General features: G+C 41.5%; 2 protein-coding genes across 2 annotated transcripts in view; both read left to right on the top strand.

Moving 5' to 3' along the window:
- LOC311084841 (uncharacterized protein) overlaps positions 1-26,853 on the top strand; it is a 334,198-nt gene that overhangs the window by 199,838 nt on the left and 107,507 nt on the right. The gene's annotated exons all lie outside the window — the stretch shown is intronic.
- On the top strand, positions 14,234-21,059 carry LOC311085113 (CD48 antigen-like). The gene is made up of 6 exons (XM_084117535.1): positions 14,234-14,372; positions 14,830-15,168; positions 17,696-17,980; positions 18,082-18,141; positions 18,360-18,421; positions 19,996-21,059. Exons 1-6 carry the CDS (start codon positions 14,324-14,326, stop codon positions 20,029-20,031), a joined length of 831 nt encoding a protein of 276 aa, XP_083973661.1. The 5' UTR covers positions 14,234-14,323; the 3' UTR covers positions 20,032-21,059.

Here is a 26,853-nt window from a genome sequence, read left to right as displayed (position 1 = left end):
CAGAATTAACTCAGTAACAACACAATATATTAGTTTCGTCACAGTCTCTTATGAAAATAAACACACACTCTTTTGGCTAGACGTTTGGGCCCAATCGTTGGTGCACAATCGTTGGTGCACTTTCAAGGGAAATTAATTCAAGTAAAACTCAGTACATCCAGAGAATTTGTTGAAACAAATTCACTTATATTCCATCCAGGGAAATGACGAAGCAGTGAAAAGTGATCACTTACAGCACGAGCCGCGAACAGAACACTGCTAGATGGGAGAAAATCCTACACAATGTCCCTTTAACGGTTGCTCTCCGTCGCTTAGTTACACGCATCCTGTCATCATAAACTGATCTGTCCATCATCTTGTCAAAGATAAAATCATCACATTTCATTTAATTTCCTACCTTATCATAGATTCACGTCGATCTGCAGTCGTGGGTATTTCATGCAGAGAACTCTCCTCATTCATAATGATGCATTTAAAAGTTAATCACCAAACGGATCTTTATAAAAGATTTATGTTGTTGCAGATGAAAATTTAATACGGAAAACATCAAATAAATATTTTTATCAGCTTAAATGTTGATTATTAGTCACTCAAACCCCTTTATCTAAACCTCTCTTAACCGTCGGCTGCTCATGTTTTGTAGTTTTCTGAACACTTTTTACTCGTGTTTGTAGTTCTAACCTGGATCCTCCTCCAAAGCACAGTGGATAGTGGGCAATATTAGCTGTTATAGGGTGCTTCTCAATATCCCTCCTCGTCTCCTCTCTCCTCCGTCCTCTATCCTATGACCCGGAAACCGATCGAGCTCAGCCATCTTGAAAGACATCTCAATTCTCTAATTGCACCGCGAGGAGTCTAGTGCTGCGTTCCAGTCCAAAACTGTCATGCCCTTCACTCGCAAACTTCCCTCCGTCTCGTTCACTCGGATGTACGTCATTGCGAGTGCCCACTACTGGCGGAAACTGCAATGGGCTGAACTGGAACGTCCTAAGCCCTTGATCACTTGGAATCAGTGTTGTGTGTAACGCGTTACAAAGTAACGCGTTACAGTAACGTAACTACTTTTTCGGGTAAAAAGTAGTGTAACGCGTTACTACTAAAAATTTGGTAACGAAACGTAGTTCCTTTTTCAATTCGGCGCAACGTTACTTTTCCCATGGATATATCTGACAGCGACACTGCCTCAGCTGCGCGCTTGAGAGAAGAGAACTGTTGAGAACTGAAGAAAACGATTTAGTTTCATATTTATGTTTAAATTAAATAAAATAACAATTTTGTGTGGAGACATGATTTTGACCACTTTATTAAGTTGGTTTCTGTAGAAAACCTGTATTTAAAGTGAATTTCGTTTTGTATTAATTGTATCTTAATTTTAATCAATGTTTTATCAATCAATTGCCTGAATTTAATAAGAAGTAAATTAAAGAAAACTATTTAGTTTCATATTTATGTTTAAATAAAATAAATAAATAAATAATTTAATCTATGTTGATTAAGTGAAAAGCATGAGTAAGATCATAATTTTGTGCAATATATCGGGAGATAAATGGAGTGGGTAGACATGATTTAGACCACTTTATTAAATTTGTTTTTGTAGAAAGACTTTCTTTAAAACGAATTTCGTTGTGTATTAATTGTATCTTAATTTTAATCAATGTTTTACCAACCAATTAATTGCCTGAATTTAATAAATAAGTAAATATGGCATGCAAAATAATCATGACGGCACCAGCGCGTGAACTGGAGCTCGTCTCCATACTGTAAATGAACCGAAACTCAGATAAGCTATACTTGTCTCACAGACCTGAGAAATATATAGAAAGCTTGAATATGTGTACTTTTAAACAAAATATATTTTTTTCTCTCAAAATCTCTTTTTTTTTTCTCCTACTCCCTTAGAGTGAGTCATGTCTGAAAAAACTAAGCTTATGTCTTCTATATCATTTTGTCCTATGCTATCAAGACGCGATTCGCACCGGTGTTAGAGAGCAGGAGCGCTTTATTGGCTGTTGCCGAAATTTAAAGTTCGGTGGATGGGGGAGCGGAGCGGAGAGAAGTGGTGCGGGCGCGCTGCTCATCGCGGAGTGTCGCACTCTACCCCATGATGCAGAGCCGGCTGAGAATAAAAGTTGCCGCACACAGCAGCGCCAATGAGAAGGACTTTTTTTCTTTCGAAATTGATACTATTTTTTATAATAAAGAGCACAAAATAATTACCTGTTATGTCCTCCATTGTATAACTTTATGTCTACATATTTAGGAACAGATATTGGGTTCTGCCCAAAGTCAAGCAACATAAAAGTAACGTAATAGTAACGAGTAACGTAAAAAGTTACTTTCCAAATGGGGTAACTAAGTAAAGTAACGGATTACTTTTTTTAAAAAGTAACGAGTAACGAGCAAACACTACTTTTTAAAAGTAACTTCCCCAACACTGCTTGGAATCAGCTGTGGAGTTGATTTATTATTTACATTTTTTTTTTTCCTTTAAGAATTTGTTTAATGCAGCATCCAAATGTTTATGTGTGTTTGGGTTGTTTTAAACAAAAAATATATATAATTAATATATCATAGAGTTGTCTGTTGTGGTGGTGATTAGATGAGATATGTGGTGACGTCACAATCGTACTGCATTGTGGGACATATAGGTGCCTGAAGTGTACATTTGAAGCAGACTCGCTCCCTCGGTCAAAATCGAGGGAACGAGGGTCTGTCCATATAAACTTCCCTCGTCCACTTCACGAAGTGGAACGCACTTCAAAATGGCGGCAGGGATTCCCCCAAGGGGAAGTGCTTAGGGAAGTTCGCAAGTGCGTGTCTAAAAGTGGACTGGAACGCAGCATAGGATCGAGGAGTTAGGAGGCTTCCCGAGGAGTCATGAGCGAGGATACACAGGTGTATCCTATGCGGAAGAGTTTTATCGACTTAAACGTGACGCACGTCTAAATTCTCCTCCCCCTTCACATCGGTCACAATCATTTTAATTTATACTTTACCTTTGCAGTTTATATAAACCACACACCTCACATATTTCAACAGGGTATCTTGCTTTATTAATATTTATTATGAATTTCTTAAATAAACAAACTTCAACAACATAAGGGCAGATCATTTGAGAGCTGCTGATGATGCGATGAAGTGACGCTCGAGTGATCAAGTATTCCAATGTATAAAAAAAGTTACATTCGATTCCTCCGTCCTCGCGTCTTTTCCTTGCAGCCTTCCCTCGCATCCTACAGGGGGCGGAGCTGAGACGCGAGGAAAGGAAGTGAGGAAAGGAAACGAGGATGCACAAATAAGAAATGAGAAGCACCTATATGCTGCGTTCCAGTCCAAAACTGTCATGCCCTTCACTCGCAAACTTCCCTCCGTCTCGTTCACTCGGATGTACGTCATTGCGAATGTAATTCAGATTACATTTTTATCATACTGTGCTTACATACAGCCATATATATAGTTTAATTTAAAACCCACCAATGTCAAAATTACCCTATAACTACATTGCACAAGAACATATTTAGCCAGAAATGTGATAAAACCTTTTATATACAACAGACGTACAATTTTTGCCTGGATATTAAAGCTGCCGTCGGCAAGTCTGGCAGATTGAGTGGACTTAGCCAAAATTTTGAATGTTTACAACTCATGCCCCTCCCCCACTATCAACGAGCACCCGCCCATCGTCAGTGCGTGTGTACCAAGCGGCAACCTCCCCGTCTCTCTCTTGAAACCAACACGGAAGTGAGTTAAACTGCAATTCGTTGACTGGCCGCTTGAGGCTGTTGTCAGAAGTGAGTCAAATCTGTATCTCCCCCATGTTAAAATGCCAAATTTTACAGCAGAAAAAAACGTGTTTAAAGCCGGTGTCTGTATGTGGATTTGGTCTATACAGCTAATTTTGCCCTTCATAACAACTGTGAGGGGGGTGAATTATTTTATAACTCGTCCGTTTAGTTGATTAATATTTAAATTTAAGGGTGTGGCCAAGCCACTTGAGTGACAGATGGATTGCCGCTGTCAATGCTAGCCATTTGTCTGCTGTTACTAGCCGTCACTTCACCTCAGCTAATGTTGCTGCTGAACTTGCCATCTCTGCAGTGTTTGTGCTTTTTTTCGGGATTATTATTTCATACAATTTAATACTTGGGTAACGTTACAAAGCCCACGTCTTTGGATTCCGTCGTTATCGTTCGAGAGAACAACCAGCGCTGTATTTCAGTTGTTTTCCTCTGTAAACATGCACTAATGGATGTCTGACAATTTCGTTGCTTTTGGGGGTTTTCAAATTTAAAACGTCAATAAATGCTCGTTCGTTCTGCTCCCATGGAACAGATGGATTATAATATGCTTATGTAAGTTACTGTCAGATGAAATCATGCAGGCGTCGGCGCTTTCTCCGTCCGTGCAATAAATGCACATGAATGAGCGCGGATTTTCTAGCGCATTTATTTGCACTTCAAATGTAATATATCTATGGTTTAACGGTTAAACTATAACCCATTTGAGAGACGGCCAACATCAGAATTTAAAATGGACTGAATAAGCTCTCCACGAACTTGAGCGATGCCGCGCTGACGGACCATGAAAGAGTGACGGACATAAATCACTGTCATACACAAACACTCTCGAAGTAATACACAGTCTCACTTGTAGCCATGTCTTTTAACTATTATAATATTTCGAAGGGCAAAAATAAGAACGTTTAATTGGCTTTACATCATCAGCTAACTCGATCACGTCGAGCTAGGTGATTTCAGATAGCCAGGCTCCTCAGCTCCACTCACGCCCCGCCTGTTTGTCTATTTTCTGTTATCCGGGAGTGACGCAAGGCCAAGATGGCGACGGACGGCTCCGCCCACTTTAGGCTTCAAAAATGCTCTTCAGAAACCTACGGGTGACGTCACGGTGTCACGGATACATCAGCGTCAGCGCCAGCTCTCTACACTCCGCCCACCCGATCAGCATCCCCGGAATATTAATCACCTGCACCTGTCTTCACCACCTGTCATCAATCTCCTGCCACTTTCCGCACTCCTTATAATCACCTCCAGTTCCCTCAGTCCCTTGTCAGGTCTCGTTGAAACCTACTCAACATTCTGACTCTCTCATGCAAACTCAAATACGCTACTTACCTTCTTCAGCTACTTACCTGCCGTCAGCCTGTTCTCCGGATCCTCCGTCTGCTTCAGCTATCCCGCTCCCGATCGTCAAACCTCATCCAGTCATCTACAACCTGAAACAGATAAGAGACTTTGTCAGATCCACCGCATCCATAAACTCTGCTAGTATATTCCACTACTCATCTAACTCACCTGCCGTGACTGTGCTTTGTGTCAATAAACACCCTTGCAACTTACCTGTCTGTTCTGTGCTGATTTGTGACAGAAGACCTGACCAACATGCACGAACCAACAGATCACGGCGAAGAGGAAATCCCCATTCAGAACGCCGGTGTTTCTCAAACCATTCCATTTCCATCCGTCATTCATTCTTCTTCATCTGCCTCTGTCAGTCCCATGGCCCGGCCAGCGCCCTTCTCAGGCGAGGAGGGGGAGTGCAGCGGATTTTTACTTCAATTCGAGCTGTACATGGAAATGAATGCTTCTCAATTTCCCACCGAGAGAGCGAAGGTCGCTTTTCTCATCTCTCTCCTCACAGGACGCGCTCTGCTTTGGGCGCGGGCACTTTGGGATGCAAAAGGTAGTGTAACTCAAACTCTCGATAATTTCATCAGCCATTTCCGGGAAGTGTTTTCTCCAGTTTCCAATGCTCTAACCATCCATGATCAGTTATTCCGTTTAAGACAAGGCCAATCCTCTGTTTCCTCGTATGCACTGCAATTTCGCACACTGGCAGCTTCCAGTGGATGGAATGAACCGGCTCTCATTACCGCTTACCGTCAAGGATTAGAGCCCGAGATTCGCTTACAGTTAACCATTCATGATGACATCATTGGGTTAGAAAATCTCATTCAGCGTTCCATCCAGGTGGATCAACGACGCACCGCATGTCAGCTCGATATCCCTGCACTGCCTCCTCCTCGACCTGCTACTACAGCCAGCCCTTCAGCACCAGAATCCATGGATATCAGCTCTACACATCTATCATCTGTTGAACGTAAGCGTCGTATGGACAATAACCTATGTCTATACTGTGGATCCGCTGGTCATCTGCTCCTCACCTGTCCAGTACGTCCCCCACGACCGGCGGTGAGTATAGTACGAATACATTCGCCCATTTCTCAAATGAAATATACTACTGTCCAGATCTCTTACCTCAAACGATCTCTTTCAGCGCAAGCTTTAATTGACTCTGGGTCCGCTGGAAATTTTATCTCTCTCTCCACTCTTCAAAAACTTCAAACCCGCAGACGATCCATTCCACAAACTCTTCAGGTCCAATCCATCCTCGGAAAACCGCTCGGTCGTGGGAAGATCAGCCACAGCAGTCCAACCATCACTATGAAAATCGGTTGTCTTCATCACGAGGATTTGTCATTTCTGGTGCTGGAGGGCTCTACGGCGGAGATCATCCTGGGACGCCCGTGGCTGGAACTACATTCCCCGAACATCTGCTGGGCTACGGGAGAGGTCTGCCAATGGGGAATCCGCTGCTTTTCCCACTGTCTGACTCAAGTCAAGAAACCTCGTCACTCATCTTCTTCTTCCGCTCGGGAAATTTCCATGTGTTCGACCTCCATCGAAAGTCCAGCCACTGATCAACACCATGAAATCCCTGCCGTCTACCGGGCGTTCCAGGATGTCTTCGATAAGCAACTTGCCACCAAGCTTCCACCACACCGGCCATGGGACTGCGCGATCGACCTGCTGCCTGGGGCGGTTCTGCCGCGTGGTAAGATCTATCCACTGTCCATCCCGGAACAGAAGGCCATGGAGGAGTATATCGAGGAGGCTCTACGTCAAGATTACATCCGGCCATCCACGTCCCCTGCCGCTTCCAGTTTCTTTTTTGTAGGCAAGAAGGACGGAGGCTTGCGCCCCTGTATTGACTACCGGATCCTCAATAACTCCACAGTCAAGTATCGGTATCCCCTTCCTCTGGTTCCAGCAGCTCTGGAACAACTCCGTGGTGCTCAGATCTTCACGAAACTGGACCTTCGCAGTGCCTACAATTTGATAAGGATCAGAAAGGGAGACGAGTGGAAGACTGGGTTCATCACCCCTGCAGGCCACTATGAATATAGGGTCATGCCCTTCGGGTTGTCCAACGCTCCCGCAGTATTCCAGGGGTTTATGAACGAGATCTTCAGAGACTTCCTGCATCAATTCGTCATCATCTATATAGACGATATTCTCATCTACTCCGCCAACCTGTCTGAACATCACCGCCATGTCCAGTCTGTCCTTCATCGTCTGCGCAAACACCACTTGTATCTGAAATTGGAGAAATGTGAGTTTCATCAAAGTTCTATCCATTTCCTGGGGTATGTGATTACTCCTCATGGGATCACCATGGACCAGAGGAAGGTGGATGCCGTCACCAACTGGCCACAACCCTCCAACTTGAAAGAACTTCAGCGTTTCCTGGGGTTTGCTAACTTCTACCGCAGATTCATAAAAGGTTACAGTCAAATCAGTGCACCCATCACCTCTCTTCTGAAAAAAGGGGCCAAGTCTCTGTCCTGGACCACCGAAGCCCTACTAGCCTTCGAGAATCTGAAACACTCCTTCAGTTCCGCTCCCACTCTCGTCCATCCCAACCCAGATCTACCATTTCTCGTCGAGGTGGATGCATCAAGCACCGGGGTGGGAGCGGTTCTGTCGCAGCGGCAGGGGGAGCCTCCTCGACTCCATCCATGTGCCTTCTTCTCCAAGAAGATGTCCCCGGCGGAGCAGAATTATGACATCGGCAACCGGGAACTGCTGGCAATCAAGCTAGCACTTGAAGAGTGGAGACACTGGCTGGAGGGAGCACAACACCCCTTTGAAGTCATCACAGATCACCGCAACCTGGAATACCTCCGTGAAGCCAAAAGACTCAACACTCGTCAAGCCCGCTGGTCATTGTTCTTCACCCGTTTCAACTTCAAAGTAACCTATCGCCCAGGGGACAAGAATGTCAAGGCTGATTCTCTTTCTCGTCTGCATCAACCTGATATCGTCAGTTCTACTCCAGAATCCATACTCCCTCCAGCCATGATTGTCAGTCCCATCCAGTGGAGCTTAGACGATCACATTACTGATGCTACCCGTACTGAACCTGCTCCGCCGGGAGGTCCTGAGGGACGGACTTACGTACCCACTCGCCTGCGTCTGTCCCTCATGGACTCCATCCATACATCTCCGGGCTCTGGACACCCAGGCAGCCAACAGACCCTCTCGCTTGTGCAACAACGGTACTGGTGGCCCAATATGACCCAGGATATCTCCCGATTCGTGAAGAGCTGCTCAGTCTGTGCCATGGCCAAGGTCCCTCGACGTCTCCCAGAAGGTAAACTGGTGCCTCTTCCAGTACCCACCAGGCCTTGGTCACATCTAGGGGTAGATTTCATCACGGACCTTCCTTCTTCTGACTCTCACACCTGTGTCCTTGTTGTCGTCGATCGGTTTTCGAAAGCCTGCAAATTGATTCCTCTGCCTGGTCTGCCTACTGCCTTTGAAACGGCTGAGGCTCTCTTCACTCAGATATTTCGACACTTCGGAATACCAGAAGACATCGTATCTGACTGGGGTCCACAATTCATCTCCAGAGTATGGAAAGCCTTCTTCAATCTTCTGGGAGTCTCAGTCAGCCTAACGTCTGGATATCACCCCCAGTCCAACGGCCAGACTGAGCGTAAGATACAAGAAATCGGGAGATACCTGCGGTCATATTGCCATGATCATCAAGACTGCTGGAGCAGGTATCTACCCTGGGCCGAGTATGCACAAAACTCTCTTCAACAGTCCACCACTGGTCTCACGCCTTTCCAGTGCATACTCGGCTTCCAGCCGCCTCTGTTTCCCTGGTCAGGTGAGCCTTCCGATGTTCCAGCAGTCCATCATTGGTTCCAGGAAAGCGAGAGGGTCTGGGACTCAGCACACGTCCATCTGCAAAGGGCTGTTCGGAGACACAAGAGCCAGGCCGATGCAAGAAGATCAGCTACCCCATTATACCAACCTGGGCAAAAGGTCTGGCTCTCAACCAGGGATATCCGTCTCCGACAGCCCTGTCGCAAGCTGAGTCCCAAGTACATAGGTCCGTTCGCGATACAGAGGCAGATCAATGATGTCACCTACCGGTTATCACTACCTCCTCACTACCGCATCTCACCTTCATTCCATGTCTCCCTGTTAAAGCCATACACTGATCCTCTTCTTCCTCCTTCCACAGAGTCTGGCGCTGATGTGGTACCTCCTCCTCCAGTAGATCCCGAAGTCGACAACATCTACCGGGTCCAGGACATTCTCGACTCCCGACGACGGGGCGGTCAACTGGAGTATCTCGTGGACTGGGAAGGTTTTGGTCCTGAGGAGAGATGCTGGGTTCACCGTGATGACATCCTCGATCCCACACTCTTACAGGACTTTCACTCTGCTAATCCCAATCGTCCGGCGCCGAGAGGTCGTGGTCGTCCCCGTCGTCGGTCTTCTCTGCCCTCAGGAGCTGGCCGTGGAGGAGGGGGTACTGTCACGGATACATCAGCGTCAGCGCCAGCTCTCTACACTCCGCCCACCCGATCAGCATCCCCGGAATATTAATCACCTGCACCTGTCTTCACCACCTGTCATCAATCTCCTGCCACTTTCCGCACTCCTTATAATCACCTCCAGTTCCCTCAGTCCCTTGTCAGGTCTCGTTGAAACCTACTCAACATTCTGACTCTCTCATGCAAACTCAAATACGCTACTTACCTTCTTCAGCTACTTACCTGCCGTCAGCCTGTTCTCCGGATCCTCCGTCTGCTTCAGCTATCCCGCTCCCGATCGTCAAACCTCATCCAGTCATCTACAACCTGAAACAGATAAGAGACTTTGTCAGATCCACCGCATCCATAAACTCTGCTAGTATATTCCACTACTCATCTAACTCACCTGCCGTGACTGTGCTTTGTGTCAATAAACACCCTTGCAACTTACCTGTCTGTTCTGTGCTGATTTGTGACACACGGACACTACGTCCATATTTTTTTACAGTCTATGGTGTGTACCTGATTTTCTGTGAACGGCGCGTCCATCTCTTCAGCATCGATCAACACCATGGACTCGGAGGTAGGCTGCCCTGGCTAATCTATCCATAGATAGCAATAACCGAGGAATTGGAAGCTTGTTATTAGATTTTCTCTCTGCCATCACGCTTCGTACAAACTTCAGGCGAACTTCAGGCGTGTCCTGTGCATGTGATATTGTAACGTCCGCGTCTGTGCGAGGGAGAGGAGATCTGTGGCGTGTGCGTGCACGACCTGTGATTGACAGTCAGATCTCACACCCCCCTGCGCTGATTAGACCCGATGATCCGGGACGGTGGATTTTTGCAAAACAAAATAACACGCTCCAGTAGGGTGACCACCGGGACAGTCCCGAAATGTGAAGCTTTGTCCCGCGTCCCGCAAGTCATAAGCAGTGTCCCGCATTTTAATTTTGTCTCGTCCTTTAAATTACAATTCTACAATAAAAAAAAGTAAATAAGAAAACACTGAACATGCGCAATGTAGCCGTTATTATTGGTTATAGCCAGTCAGCCAGAGCCGGAAAATAAACACTGAGAAAAAAAAAACCCACACAGACAAAAAAAAAAAAAAAACGTAACAGAAAAATGGATCTATCCGGAGCTCCCGAGAAGAAAAATCGTCTTTGTTCGTATAATAAGGAATGGGAGAAAAAATATACATGGTTAAAACCAGTCACAGCTAGGTGACCCTAAGAAAGGAGATTGCAGTGTATGCCACGAAGTTTCACCATCACGCATGGAGGTGAGGGGGATGTAAGGAGGCACGGAGATGGGGAAAGTCACAAGAGAAATGCACAACAAAGAAATGCTAACGCTAGCATGACAAGTTTTTTCTCTCCACCGAAAGATGGGAACCAAAATAAAATCACAGCAGCTGAAGTGACAAGTGTCTACCATAATGTGCAGCATGGTTTATCGTATAGGTCAGGCGACTGTACTACTAAACTAGCCCCAGTCATTTTCCCCGATTCAGAAATAGCAAAGAAGCTGGCTTGTGGAAGAACGAAGAGTTTCTGTAACTATTGTTACAGGTGTGCTTGCACCAGCATCTTTAGAAACATGCTTGAAACAGTTAAATATGCCAATGATTGCAGATAGACCGGATTCTCTTCCACACTTTTCCATTGCGTCTGATGCATCAAACCATGGAACAACCAAGTTATTCCCGTTAGCATTAAGATATTACACACCCGACCTAGGAGTGCAGAACAAACTGTTGGACTTTTATGATGATTGCAATGAAAACTCTGATGCGATTTTCAAACAGGTCGTTTCAAGGCTCGAGGAGAGAAATCTGGGGTTAGAACGGATCTCTGCATACTCGGCTGATAACGCCAGCGTCAATTATGGTGTGCATAACTCTGTGTATAAAAAACTGACGGACAAGAATGCATCAATTATCAAGGCCAACTGCGTGGCCCATTTTCTGCACAACTGTGGGAGGTATGCAGGCGATAAGCTGAGAATTGACATTGAGAACATAGTCACAAAAGTTTGCAACCACTTTTCGTCTTCAGCTAAACGTGTGCAAGAATTAAAGGAAGTGTTTGAGTTTGTGGACGAGGAGTACACGGCTCTTTACAAGAATGTGCCGACACGGTGGCTAAGTTTGTGGCCTGCTGTCAAACGTCTGCACGACTCCTGGCCAGCTGTCAAAAGCTATTTTTTATCTCTTGGAGAAGAGCGCTGTCCATCAGCACTTTGGAAATTGCTCGCAAATTGTGAGGATGGAGAAGACGTGCCCTGTGAACTCCAGGCATACTTGTTGTTTTTGCAAAATAGCCTCAAAGTTTTTTTCGACGCTGTGCTTAAAGTTGAGGGAGACGAGACAACTGTGTGTGAACTTTTCGAGTTAATGACCAATCTCAAATTGAAACTAGAGCAAAGGAAAAATGATCGATTCTTTGGATTCGAGATCAGTACTCTCCTGCAAAAAGTTTCCCACCGCACAGGTTGCTGTTATAGAGCAGGGCTTTCTTATGTTCTATGAAAGAGCGCTTGCTTACCTACACAAGTGGTTTGATTTCACTGATGGCAACTACCTAAAGCACATCTCATGCCTGGCTATCAAGAGGGAATTTAGCTTCCAAGACCTCCGTGGAGCAGCTGAAGCATTAAAAATGAGCTTAAAACTGGACATGAACATGTATGATGAATTCTGTGTTCTTATGCCGCACGTAAAGGAAATCGCAACAACAACAAATCCTGTTGCATCTAAGTGGACAGCTCTGTTGAAGCACGTCCGTGCCCCAAACATAACAGCTCTGGTATCTTTGAGCATTCCTGTCACCAACGCGTTCGTGGAGAGGGTGTTTTCTCTCATGACTGCTGCGTGGACAGAGACAAGGAACCGCGCAACTGTGGACCTCATAAAAAGTGAACTCCTGGTGAAAGTGAACTACAGCTACACCTGCCAGGAGTTCTACAGACACATAATGAATGAGAAGGCCCTACTCGAAGCTGCCAGATCAGACAAAAAATATAAATTCAAGATGCACTGAATCCGGTAAGAACGCATTTAATCTTTCTAGTCTTTCCTAATGGAATTTATGTGCTTATTTGTAAATGTGCTTTTTAGCGATTGGATTATTATTTTCACTTAATTATTTGTTTTGAATAGACACGTGCTGTTAAAATTATTTTTTACTGATATTACATATTAATATAGTGACGTTCACAGCGCCGGTCAGCACCGTCATTAACATTTTTATAAACCCTATTAGCAATTTAAAACATGTTAACATCACTGCAAAAAGACATCTAATAAAAAAAATCTATATTTATTCACCTAGTATAATAATAGTAATTTCTCTCCCTCGTGTCCCGCATTGTCCCGCAAAATCAGGTCTGCTGACCTGCAACAGAGCAATAGCCAGGTGGTCACCCTACGCTCCAGGTGGAGTTAGAAGCTCGGGTTTTTTTCTAAAACCACCTTATTTATGTTGTTCTGTCGGATTATAGTGTCAATTTCACTGAATTTGATCAAAAAAATGTTGCCGACGGCAGCTTTAAAATAATAGGTACCTGTTAGTTTTAAAATAATTACATTATAAATAATTTGCTTGTATATCTGGTATACCCTTTAGTACCCAAAAGTTAACATATTGTTCCCTTATACCTACACGGAAGTACACTATAATTACAGAAACGTACACCGTAATTTCGGTTTACTTACGCAGTTGTTTGCGGGTCGTAATATAAAGTGTTACCGGTGGCTTTGTCAATTTTCTTTTTCTTTTTCTTTTCTCTCTTTGTTTAAAATCTCGATATAAATAAATGGATTAAACTTACCTCAAGCATTTTGACTGGACACTGGCTGGCATAATTATTATTAGTTTGTGATAATATCTGCTGTCAGTGGTGCAATCTCGTATGACCTGTAACATTAATTTGATTGTTTTCATACATGTTTTGATGGATTGATTCAGTACTTTAAAGCAGTTTGGTCTAGCAGGTAAGTCAGACTGTGACTTTGAGGTTCATAACAGCAGGAGGAAGCTCTTCACCAACAAACTAAAACACACTTCCACTGAATGCCAATGCACAAGTTGTTTCACCAACCAACAGGTCAAACCACATTTCTAGAACTCAAACTACAGCAGGTTTCAGTTTGACTCAGATGAGCTGCTAGTGTCACACTTTATCAAAACTGGTAAAAGGGGGGGGGGGGGGTTACGGGTTAGGTTGGTTTATGGGGACACAAATGTGTATAATGGCATGGCTATTACAACGTAAACATGCTTTATGAGGACACTTCCTCATAAAAAAAAAACCAGCTTAAGTATTTTTAGTGTGCCAAACGGCATACTAAACAGTATTTGAAATGTAGAAAGTATTGTGTGTGGTGGGTAGGTTTAAGGGTAGGGTTAGTGAAAGGGGAGATAATACACAGTTAGTACAGTATAAAAATTATTAAGCCTGGAGTCCCCACAAAGATAACAAACCGGACACGTACGTGTGTGTGTGTGTGTGTGTGTGTGTGTGTGTGTGTGTGTGTGTGTGTGTGTGTGTGTGCGTGCGTGTGTGCGTGTGTTTATGAGAACTAGGAGGGTCAAAATCTGTCATGGGAGGATTCACACACCATATGAACAGACTGAGTGTTTTCAGCAGATAGTTTTGTTAGATCAGACTTTCCACTGGACTACTGAAGAAAATGTTTCACATGTTTGTTTTGCTCTGTTTGTGTTGGTGGAGACTGATCGGTAAGTTATAAATGCATTTTTATGGCTTAATATCAGTAACAAGCTAAGATCATTTTAATTTGTAGTTCTTCACAGATTAATCAAGTCAAACATATTGTATGATATCTGCTTCAGAATCAGGTCGGTGTTTGTGATTTGCCAGTTTAGGTGCACATGGTCCCACAGTCATAGAATTATTATTATTATTATTATTATTATTATTTATTTATTTGTTTTGCAGTCAAAAAATATTTAAATTTTAAAGATTGTTTCATTACATTACATTTATTCATCTTGCAGATGTTAAAAGTATTATTATTATTAGTTGTATCTAAATTTGCAATAATTATGAACAAATGGGCCTACAAAAGTCACATAAAATCATTTTCTGGATGTTCTTCAGTTCTAACATTACAAATTACAACTGACTTCAGGCATTATTAACCAAAATGAGATTTAATCTGTTCATGTTCTTCAGGTGTCTTTGCTTCTGAAACAAATGAAATACAGTCAGTGTCAGTGATGGAGGGAGATTCTGTCACTCTAAGCACTGATGATACTAAAATACGTGAAGACGACGACATAATGTGGAAATTCGGAGCTGAAAACTCACTGATAGCTAAAATCAGTGTAGAAAAGCAAATCTTCTCAACATTTGATGATGTTCCTGATGGGAGATTCAGAGACAGACTGAAGCTGGATCATCAAACTGGATCTCTGACCATCACAAACACCAGAACTGAACATGCTGGAGATTATAAACTACAGATAAGTGGAGCGAAGCGGTCATCGAAAACATTCAGTGTTTCTGTCTATGGTGAGTAGAGTCACAATCATGTTCTGTTTAGTAGTTTCTGTCATATCTGTATTAGTTCTCATTAGTTGCTATGTTTAGTGTCCTCAGTTATGTGTATTTATACTCCCTGTTCTGTTCAGTCCTGGTCACTTATTTTTTGTATGAACGGGGTCGTGTACCATCTGAGGTTGTCATTTTATTAAAGACTTTATATCATTCACCATTGCCTTCATCATGCGCTTTCTAAAGCCACCCAGACCGTGACAAGGAGAGATAATTTGTTCTGTCCTTCAATTATTCTTAAAGGGATAGTTCACCACAAATTGAAAATGTGCTGTTAATTAAGGTCATCTAGGATGTAGACTTTTTTTTTGTTCAGCAGTTAAGAATTTTTTTAGTTGAAACCGCGTTCCTCTGTGATCTACATACACTCACCTAAAGGATTATTAGGAACACCTGTTCAATTTCTCATTAAAGTTGCCATGTGTAAAAATTGAGGTAAAAATATCCAAAAAATGAGCTACACGCATCAAAAGAATGAGAAGAAATAAGGGCGATGATGTCATTAAAAAAATTTCAAGTTATAGTGCTGCAGAGATATCAACCTAAATTAGCTTTAGCATTACTAGCCACGGCCCGACAGGTGTCGTAATACCAGTTTCGGCCATGGGAGGCGGTATGCGGGCAACATAACCACCACCAGCCAAACATGCAATACACGAATAACTCGCACGGCTTGTGGGCGTACTTGAACCTGATGTCAGTCGTGTGGAAAGTAGCCTACAGCCCACTACTACATTCAAATAAAATATGATAAAAAAGGAACAGAACCAGAGTAAACATTGGCACTGCTTTCCATCGCTGGAGACAACTAATGGACATGAAAAAAATGAGGTTTGACTCCGAACTTGCAACATTTCTTTTGGATTGGTAAGTAAGATGCTGTTAGTATTTCGTTAGAAGTTTGTTTTATATGTTTGTGTAGTTTTTCGGGAAGTTATAACATAGAAATGTATCGAAGGCTGTTCGATAAACGTATATAACGTTCATAAATACAGTATTGTAATATAGTACACATAGCACAATCTCTATTGCTCTTTTTTTTCTTGCCAACACGTAGTTGCATTGGTTTTCATTTCTTGTCCTAAAACAGAGCACTAATCTGTTTATTTTTAAGTTACACATTCTACACTGAATAAAAAAGTTAAATGAGAATAAAGTTAAAGTTACTTAAAATTTTAAGGAAACAAATATATTAATCTGAAATATAGCAAATTAATTTTAAATTCATTCAGGTTACCAAACATATCTCAAGGTCTTGAATAAAGGCTGGCAGTGTTTCATTATCAACTGTTGCTGTGGACTATATACTGGAGAAGTATTTGTTCTCCATTTGAGTGAGATGTTTTTATGTGGCTAATTGAGCAAAGTGCTTCCATTATATTTTATTATTATTAGAATTAGCTCAAGAATTGTATAAAAAAAATATCGGATTGATATCGGTATCGGCAAATAGCCAAAGCTGCGGCATCGGTATCGGTATCGGAAGTGAAAAAGTGGTATCGGGACATCCCTAATCTCTGTTGAGACATTCAGATGGTAGAGTCAGAATTTGGCGTAAACAGAATGAGAACATGTATCCATCATGCCTTGTTACCACTGTGCAGGCTGGTGGTGGTGGTGTAATGGTGTGGGGGATGTTTTCTTGGCACACTTTAGGCCCCTTAGTGCCAATTGGGCACCGTTTAAATGCCACGGCCTACCTGAGCATTGTTTCTGACCATGTCCATCCCTTTATGACCACCATGTACCCATCCTCTGATGGCTACTTCCAGCAGGATAATGCACCATGTCACAAAGCTCGAATCATTTCAAATTGGTTTCTTGAACATGACAATGAGTTCACTGTACTAAAATGGCCCCCACAGTCACCAGATCTCAACCCAATAGAGCATCTTTGGGATGTGGTGGAACGGGAGCTTTGTTCCCTGGATGTGCATCCCACAAATCTCCATCAACTGCAAGATGCCATCCTATCAATATGGGCCAACATTTCTAAAGAATGCTTTCAGCACCTTGTTGAATCAATGCCACGTAGAATTAAGGCAGTTCTGAAGGCGAAAGGGGGTCAAACACAGTATTAGTATGGTGTTCCTAATAATACTTTAGGTGAGTGTATAATGAAAGCCAATGTGTGCCATCACTTTAAGATAAAAAAAAACATATGCAGACAAAACAAAATTAATACCTGTGTCTCCTGGCGATACATTGAGGTCTTAAGAAACAAAAACATCGGTACTGAACATTATTTACAACATATTAACCTGTAATCTACAGCCTTCCTGTCACATAATGATGTATGTGTGCAGGGTCTGCAGTGAATATTGTGATGCTTTTAAATGGATCACAGAGGACCACGGTTTCAGCTAAAAACTTCTTTACTCTTCTACTGAAGAAAAGAAGTCATTTTTGGGTGAACTATCCCTTTAATTAACTATCAAATGTTTAAACATTTCCATATGTATGCCTTTTCTCCTGTGTTTTCCAGCCTATCTTCCTGTTCCTAACATTACAAGAGATTGTTCTTCTTCATCATCATCATCATGTTCATTGGTGTGTTCATCAGTGGTGAATGTGTGTGATGCGACTCTCTCCTGGTACAAAGGAATCAGTGTATTGTCCAGCATCAGTGTGTGTGATCTCAGCATCAGTCTCTCTCTACCTCTGGAGGTGGAATATCAGGATAAGAACACCTACAGCTGTGTGCTGAACAATCCCATCAGCAAACAGACCACACATCTGGACATCAACACACTCTGTCACACATGTGCAGGTACCACAGCACGGTTGGTAGATGTGTGTATTTACTGACCTGATCTCTGTATTCTGTTGAAGATCAGACTGATGCGTTCACTTCTTTCTTTATCATTACAGAACTGGACGGTCAGCCTACTTCACAACCAAACTCAACTCAACTCTGTCACACATGTGCAGGTACGACAGCACTGTTGATATATGTGATTGTTTATTCCATACAATGAAACTTTCTGGTGATTCACACTGTGTAATCAACAAAGAAATTCCCCCATGGTTTAATTATTTTTTTAAAATTGGGACTGTTTTTATCACATTAACAGTACCTGTATATTTGTGCAGTTTGGAGTTCCTGACAGAAACTAAAGTCGTCTTGTTGAAAATCGCCTTTTTTTCAGAAGTCCACGTCCACTGTTGCGGTTTTACTGAAGCTGTGATCCGATTGGTCGTCTCTGCACTGGTGGGCGTGGCTACTGTGGCTGTTCTGATTTATGACATCAGATCCACAAGAGGAGGAGATGAGAAACTGACATCATAAATATTGTGACATAACTTGGAATTTTAATCTGTAAATCAAAGATTTAAATTCAAAAACAGTTATCAAAGAAAAACAAAAAAAGCTTTGATGTGTGGATGCGAATAGAATTTTAAAGTTTATAAAAAAAGTTTTTTTTTTTATTTTATATGAAAAAATAAACCATAAACCAGGCCCGTTAAAGACGCAATTATGATGAAGTATGTCTCTTGCCCTTTCTTCTGCTACACACTCAAAAGTACTTTTTCTTCACAAAAATAGTAAGCCTACATACTTTTAGGACATAGTTATTTTAACTTTAGCAAAACTAAATTACAGTAATAATATTCTGTAATGTTAAACTGTAACAATTTAAATTCAAATGACTCAAAAAGTTCAGCATGAAATCAGCTGTGCTCAAGCATCTGTCTAAAACAAGTCTGTATTTTCTTATATTTTTTTAAACTATATATTTTTTTCATCTGTATGGTAGATAATAACAATTTTTCATTTCAATTGTGCAACAGTATCTGAACTATGTCATTGTCAGCGATGTCGGTGTGAATCAGTAGTGAGATCTAAATGAAGAGCTGCGGGCTTATATTATACGTGTAAACTTTATATATATATATATAAGTTATACTGCCAGAGGAATATGGAGACGCATGCAAAGAACTTATATTGACAAGGAGTGAAAGCCAATAAAAGTGCCATTGCAACACCAGCCCCCAGCAGCAGCCCTACCCTCCGCCATTTTGGGGTGAAAGCGACTCGGCAGTCCACTAACTTCTCACTATCGCTATGGCAATTATCAGCTGCTTTGTTTAAAAAAAAAAAAAAAAAAAGTTGCCTGAAATCCAACCTGAATGATGACAACTGATCATCAAATCCTTTTAACAGTTTATTTGATAGACTTTATGTTTAAGTCTACCACTTTTTTTTCACAAAACTGTTGTTGAAATTCTTTGAAGTCCAAGTATTAGCATTATAAAACCCTGAATTCATACCACCTATGATTGAAAAAATATGAATGTTGGACAATAAATAACAGGAATTAACAGCTTGACAGTAAACAGCTTGCAGTATGTCTTATATTAATGTCCATTAATGCAACTCTATGAAAAAAAAAAAAGATATCTCTCAGCCATAACTAATACATTGTTTAGATTTGCCTATCATATTAATCATATTATACTCATAATTAATCATATTATAATCATATTATACCCTTGAATGCAGACCCTCTGTCTCGGTCATACACTTAGTTACACATTAACTTTTGTCAGGTCATATACAAGGAGATACACATACATGCATAAGGATATGTATCGACACTAATCTAATAACCATCATATTTCTAAGATTCTATAAATATTATTAAATGCAAACATAAAGAACATATAAAATTTCTTCCACACACGTTATTTGTGTGGAGCTCTAATGAACTGCAGTTGCATCATTAATAAATGGAAATTATTAACTTGTGTGACTGATAAACTGTTTCTATGTTTGTTCTTCAGGTGTGTTTGGTGATGATGCAGGGGAGAGTTCAGTGATGGAGGGAGATTCAGTCACTCTAAAATCTACTGTTACTGAAATACAGATAGAAGATATCATAATATGGAGGTTTGGACATCAAAATACTCCAATAGCTCGATTCGATAAAGACATAGAAAAGTTCTCCACATCTGATGTTCCTGATGGGAGATTCAGAGACAGACTGAAGCTGGATCATCAGACTGGATCTCTGACCATCACAAACACCAGAACCACATGCTGCGTCCCAATTCGCCTACTTCTCCCTAAAAGTATGTACTCTTTTTGTGAAGAAAAAGTACAAACTTTTGAGAGTAGCAAAAGAGTAGGCAAGCTTTGGGACATACTACCAAAGAGTAAAGAAGACAAGAGGCGAAACTCTGCTGTTTTTTTGGTAACTGCCACCAGGTGGAGCTTCGGTAGCACGGCCGCCATTTTGGAGTGAAAATGCCAACTCAACAGCACAGATACACAGAAACAAACAGAATGACAACGAAAGAGAAGTCATATTGGAAGAAATGAACGCAAAATTAAGTCATCAGTCAATTTTATGACACCTACAGTAAAAGTTTTATGTTATCAGTTGTGGAATCCAACCATTCAGTACGTCATTTTTTTTTAGCCTACTTTATTGAGTATTTCCATTTTGTGCAACTTTACACATTTACTTTTACTCCACTAGGTCTGAAATATATATATTGTTAGTTTAAATCCCCTGGATCACGCTACAAACATGATGATCTTATAAATGATGCATCACTGTGTCTGTTATCCCCTAATTGGCTTTTTCTTTTTCATAGTGTTGCTTCAACGGACATTAATTAAAGACATACTGCAAAAACAGTTTACTGTCAAGCTGTTAATTCCTGTTATTTATTGTCCAACATTCATATTTTTTTCTAAGGCATGTCCTTAATTTAATTTCATATGTTGGTATTAATTCAGTGTTTATAATGCTAATACTTGAACTTCAAAGAATTTCAACAAAGGTTTTGTGAAAAAAAGTGGTAGACTTAAACATAAAGTCTATCTAATAAACTGTTAAAATGATTTGATGATCACTAGTGGTTGTACGCTTTCTGTGTTGTCATCATTCAGGTTGGATTTCAGCCTACTTTTCTTTTCTTTCTTTTTTTTTTTTTTTTTAACAAAGCAGCTGATAATTGCCATAGCTATAGTCTATAATAGTATAAATACAGTTTTTAACCACAATGCAAAAACATATATGTCAGCAAAGCACACAACACCCACAGACATTTTCAGAGTGTTGTTTTTCCTGCATAGAAAACTGTGAATGTGATTCAATGAATGGACACAAACACATCCATTGAACTATTGGCATGAGAAATGGAGTGTTCTCTTCCAAACAACTATATATAGATCTAAAGTATAAGAAAATATATATTAAAAAGCAGAAAATTAAGGATCTAGGAAATTCTCCTGTGGCCCTGAGTTTTACATAAGGTGATAAGATACTGTGCACACACGTCTAGACCACATCCTGCAAAAATGACGTTTGTTGCATTATGTGTGTGGGTGAATATGGGTTCTGGGGGACAAGAGCATTGTTGTGTGTAGGCTAACTGTCAAATATAAAGACATTCAAGAATAAAATGTCTAGAAAGGTAGAAATCTGATAAAATATACAGTAAACAAAATTGGTGTATTGCTAATGCCATTGACACAGACAGGAAATGTTTTGACGCAGGTAAATAAAGCAATTGATGCAAGTAATGTAACAATTAAAGCATGCAGGAAATATGTTAACGCAAGTTAGCAGCATGTGCGTAAATGTAGACATACTGTGCATCATTAGGAATTATAGAATCACGGCCTTTAGGGCTCTCGTGTGGAAGATCTTTTGGAGAGAAAGAGAGAGCAAACAAGCAGCAAGCGGAAGCCAGCTACAAAACCACAACATCAGAAGATCAGAGAAGGCACTGATATTCTTATAGAAGAGAGATTTACTGAGCAAAGACAGGGTAAGCCTTAAAATGTAATTGTGTATCTGGCCCATGGAACTTCTAAGCTGGCATAAGAGTGTGTTTAGCTTTTGCCTCTGCAAGAGATAAACTGAGAGTGTGGACTGCCCTCAAACTCTGATAGTGTTGTCTCAGTCTGTTCATTGTTGTAGAGTTAGAATCCATTTGGGGTATCAGATGACTGTCTGAAAAAGATAGATCTGTATAGCGATATTCCGACAGACTCTACAAAGTCAGTCAAGGTTGCCAACCGGTTGCAACAGAGTGGGCCGTGAGAGTGCATGAGCAGGTACAGCTGTTCTCTGAGGGCGAAGAGCCAGCGGTGGTGCACTGAACTCAAGACTAACACAAAACACAGGTATACTTGGTTATTATCTGAACCGTAGGCCTAGGGGGTACGGTAGAGATCAGAGAGACCTTGAGATAATATAATCAAGGAAGAGAATATTATGCCTGTCTCTTCCTGAATCTAAAAATCTAGACCTTTTACAAGAGTTAAGTAAGAAAAATAAAGGAAGTGGCTTGTGACCAAGATAGAGTGACGCAGTCACGCTGGAAACCACCCAGAGGCTGACGCAGCACACCATCAACAGAGAAACACCAAACAAGAGTCACATGACAGAGGCCAACTTAATTGAAATTGACATGCAACTAAAAGGTACAATATATATATATATATATATATATATATATTATATAATATATTTATTGTTATCTGCCATTATTAACAGTGTAAGGCATTTAAAACCAGCACATGCAACATTATCTTGTCCATTCTTCACCCAAGAATATCTGGGCTGGTCGCCACATCCGGTGGAGGAGATTTCACATGCAACACTACATTACTGTAATATAAGTTTAACACTGTCATGTGAGTTCACAATCTGTCTGTCACAGAAGTGTTCACATAGTGCTGTTATCTGAAAATGGTTTGCATGTTTGTTTTGTTCTGCTTGTGGTGTCTGGTTGGTGAGTTATTATATATTCTGTGTAAGACATCACTTCTTGCTTTAGTCTTAATTCAAAGCAATTAACTATTTTAATCAGCCCGAGAAATTGCTGCATTAATCCAGTAGTTCAGCAGTCTTTAAAATAGTCTGCAAAACAGTTCCCCTCTATGTGAGTAGTCTCAGTCTCAGATGTCACGCACACAGATCGCCCACAATGAGTCGCTTTAAGGTCTGACAACACGAAACTAGTGTGAGGTGACTTGAGCCTCTATATTTTTTTACCATCTTTCATAAAGAATGAAGCGACTTCATTTGCTTACATTAGCTTCATTCTTAAATAAGTTTATCTTAAAATGTCATCCAGACAGTTATCAAGATATAATTCTACCAGAAAGACTCGGGAGAATTAATGCTGTAGCATAGACATTTATTAATGAGCTCAGCAAGCAATCAAATTCTTTGGCGGAGGCCCCGTTCATGACTCGAATTCCAGGGGTATTGAATCAGCGACTGCTGACTGAAGATGAAGGCAGGGGCGCCGCTCACCCCCCGAGGCGATGAAGGGGGCCATCTGGTGGTGGTGGGGTGGATGGAAGGGAGGGCGTCTTGAAGACTTCAGGTTGGAGAGGAGAGCCCATTTAGTGATGTTGGGGATGGTGATGGTGGACACCTGGGTGGTCGTGATGGGGGGGGGGGGGTGGAGGAGAAGATCCGTCTTAGTGGTGGTGGGGAGGAAGGTGGTGGCTGGAGCAACAGCATCTGCGGACTCAGATATGAGTAAGTGCTGCCCTTTTATGCTACAGCAAGAAAATTAATGGGTAGTTGAAGAGGCAATTCGTGACGTAAATGATTGAGTCTCCCTGGCAGAACTTGCGCTAGCTTTATTTTCTGATGTATTCATATTAGATAATACACACAAAAAAGCTAAATGGTACTAAATAAATTACTGTCTAAACAGATACAGTAATGTAAATGGATCCAGGATGTAAATACAATTATTATTATTGTTTTTTTTTTTTTTTTTGCCAAAGCACTAGAGGAATGACAAAACAATACATTTTTATTGTACACTGGTTGTGAATTTGTGAATTTCCAATATATTATAAGGAAATATTATCAAAGCAAATAACAGAACACATAGTTTAAATTAATGATTAACTTAAGTGCAAAAACATATAAACACAAGACCTACAAAATGTTTCGGACTGGAGTAAAATAAATGTTTTTCACTTCCATCAGCTCAGTTTGTGAGTCAAAGTGAAACCTCCTGTGGTCTCATCTTTTTGTGATGAGAAATGTGGTGAACAAACAGCTTCTGCTTCACAAACATGTTCACTAGTCACCAACCAGAATTGTGGAAAGTGACTTAAGTTGGTGCAGGCAAAGGAGACATTTGAGCCGCGGATCTTAATGTAGCAGTATATACAGTATTTATTCAACAAAAGAAAAACCCTCTGGGGCACAATGCAAACCAACCATCCAACCAACCAACCAACCAACCAACCAACCAATACCCACGACAAAAGACCAATAACTGGGGGTATAAATACACAGGACAAATAGAGGAACTAAAAACAAGTAAACAGATTGAGTAACTTTGAAAAAAAAAAAAAAAATCTGATATATGACTAAATGCAGGGAATGAACAAAATTCAAAGAACACATACGAGATGTGACTCCTCTCCCCCTCCCGCTAGGCAGCTGCTGGTGCCATAAACAAACTGCATTGAAGTGGTGGGAGTAGGTGATCACTATCAAGGGGAAGGAGGGCCAGATCCCTAGAGAGGAGTCCAAAGAGGAACAGGCAGAGTTGGAGACCGCCAAAGAGACCATGGAGGAGCTGGCGCAATTGACCCTTCGCAAAGACCCACCCCCCTTAGTTACTGTCGCTATGTCCGACAAGCTATGCTGCTCTCACGACACACCATGTTCTCACGCAGTGAAAAATACATTGCGGAGCAGAGAGGAGACTGACAACACACTGACAGACAGGACAGACGGTTACTTTTGATATTAAACATATTAAACAAAGTCTCACCTTTCAAATTTGGTCATTTTTTAAAAGAAATTTAAACGATACATACCATTTCGTGGCTCTTAAATGTGTCTGACAGATCGCTGTATCAGTATCAGTTAAAGCTGCTCGTGAATCGATCATCTCTTCCTTCTAGTTCATTTATAGCATCAAATAAACATGAATGAACATAAGAAGGAATGTTGTTTTAAACCGCGGAAAGGCGTCAGTACACTCCGTTTTTCAAGTTCAAATCCTCCCATGTTAATCTGCTATCTCTCCTGACTGCTTTGTCGGACAAAATGGCGGATTATGATTGGTCAAATCCCCTGTCAATTAAGCTCCCTGCGAAAGGGTGAATTGGATGCCGTGGAAAAGCCGGTAGAATGAAGTCCAATGGTGGAGCGTTAGGCAGTGCAGTCCAGGGCAGAGCCAGGAAGATGGAAGACCGAGGGATGGAGTACCAGGGTTAACCAGAAGTTGATGCAGTCTCATATAAAAGGTACAAAGCTGTCACTGGGGCGATACCCTAAGTTACAAAAGCTAAAAGGTACATATTTGTACCTTAGGCTATTTACCGCTAAATGGTACATATTCAAATGATTTAGGGGGACTGGGGAGGGCCAGCTGAGGAAGGCACAAGAGGCTGAAAAGGAGCAGTGGAGGAGAAAGTGTAAGCCTGGCAACATGTTGGAATCATGATATCTAACAAGTAAGGCAGGACCAATGGGGAAGGAGAGATTGAGAACCCATTCCAGGGTGTTTAGATTAATAAGTGGCTGACCCGGGACAGACAATGTGGCAAATGCCAACTCAGGTTTCATGGCAGTTTGCTGCACTGTCTCGGGGTCAATGGCGGCCCTTTTTCTGGCTTAGGGTCTGAAGCAGGTGTGTGATGAAGGTGGGGATGGATCAGGAAAGAATTCTGGAATGGAGATTGATGGCACTCAAAGAACGAGAGTGGATTGTGGTGATGTTGTCCTCTTCCACTTCACCAGCAGTAAGGTAGGATCCACTCAGACACAATGCGTACAAGAGTCAGGTCGTTTCTCCTTCAGGCATCAGTACAAACAGGGACTCATCCAGCCAACTCCAGACACAGACCTTGAGAGTGCTTTGTTCCAAGGCTCGAGAAACTCCTCAACATTACCCTCCAGTGGACGGCCATTTTGTGACGAGAGAGTAGCTTGTGCTCAGGGTATTTGGTGACTAATGCCAGCTCCAAAGTTGTGGTCTGTTATTCTGTCACGAGTTGGTGCAGGCAAAGCAGAGATTTGAGGCAAGAATCTAAATGCAGCAATATATATTTATTAAACAAAACCACAAAGCACCACAACGTCCACATTGATGATAACAGATTGTGGGGATATTGTTTTAAAAGACACTGTATTAACAATTAACCGTTTGTGGGTTTTTTTTTCTCTTCTAATCAAGTTCTCTCCTCTTTAATGCAAGTCAGCTGTAAGTCAGCTGTCTAAATATTGAAATAGTCAGGGGTTTTGTTAGTCTTTGATCTTCCTACTGAGATTTGAACTTTGTGTGAATGTTTAGAGTCTTAGTTCTTGTGACCATGTGTTGTTTATACAATTTGGGGGGTAATTGCTTCTATTGTCTTTAGATCATTAGATTTAGTGGCCATCTCTACGAAATTAACTTAAAAGGGGGTATAAATCACAGCACAAAACAAAGAAATAATCTAAAGGTGAATGTAGGTAACTAATAAGTGAGGTCAAGGTCAAGGTCAAGGTCAAGTTTATTTCTATAGCACCTTAAAACAACACGAATGTTGACCAAAGTGCTTTACAATCTCAGCACAAATGCACATGCAATTAAAACATAGCATTTCAAATAATTCAAACCAAAAACACATAAAAGTGAGAGATTACAAGAGAGAGA

The sequence above is a fragment of the Abramis brama genome (genome assembly GCF_963993115.1).
Source record: "Abramis brama genome assembly, chromosome: 6".
Taxonomy (NCBI): domain Eukaryota; kingdom Metazoa; phylum Chordata; class Actinopteri; order Cypriniformes; family Leuciscidae; genus Abramis; species Abramis brama.
This window is presented reverse-complemented; position numbering and strand designations above follow the sequence as displayed.

Bases quoted from the DNA above. Each gene is read 5' to 3' on its own strand.
- LOC311085113 (XM_084117535.1), top strand. From the start codon at position 14,324: ATGTTTCACATGTTTGTTTTGCTCTGTTTGTGTTGGTGGAGACTGATC. The intron at 15,169-17,695 runs GTGAGTAGAGTC...TGTGTTTTCCAG, and splicing joins ATTCAGTGTTTCTGTCTATG to CCTATCTTCCTGTTCCTAAC. The intron at 17,981-18,081 runs GTACCACAGCAC...TTATCATTACAG, and splicing joins ACTCTGTCACACATGTGCAG to AACTGGACGGTCAGCCTACT.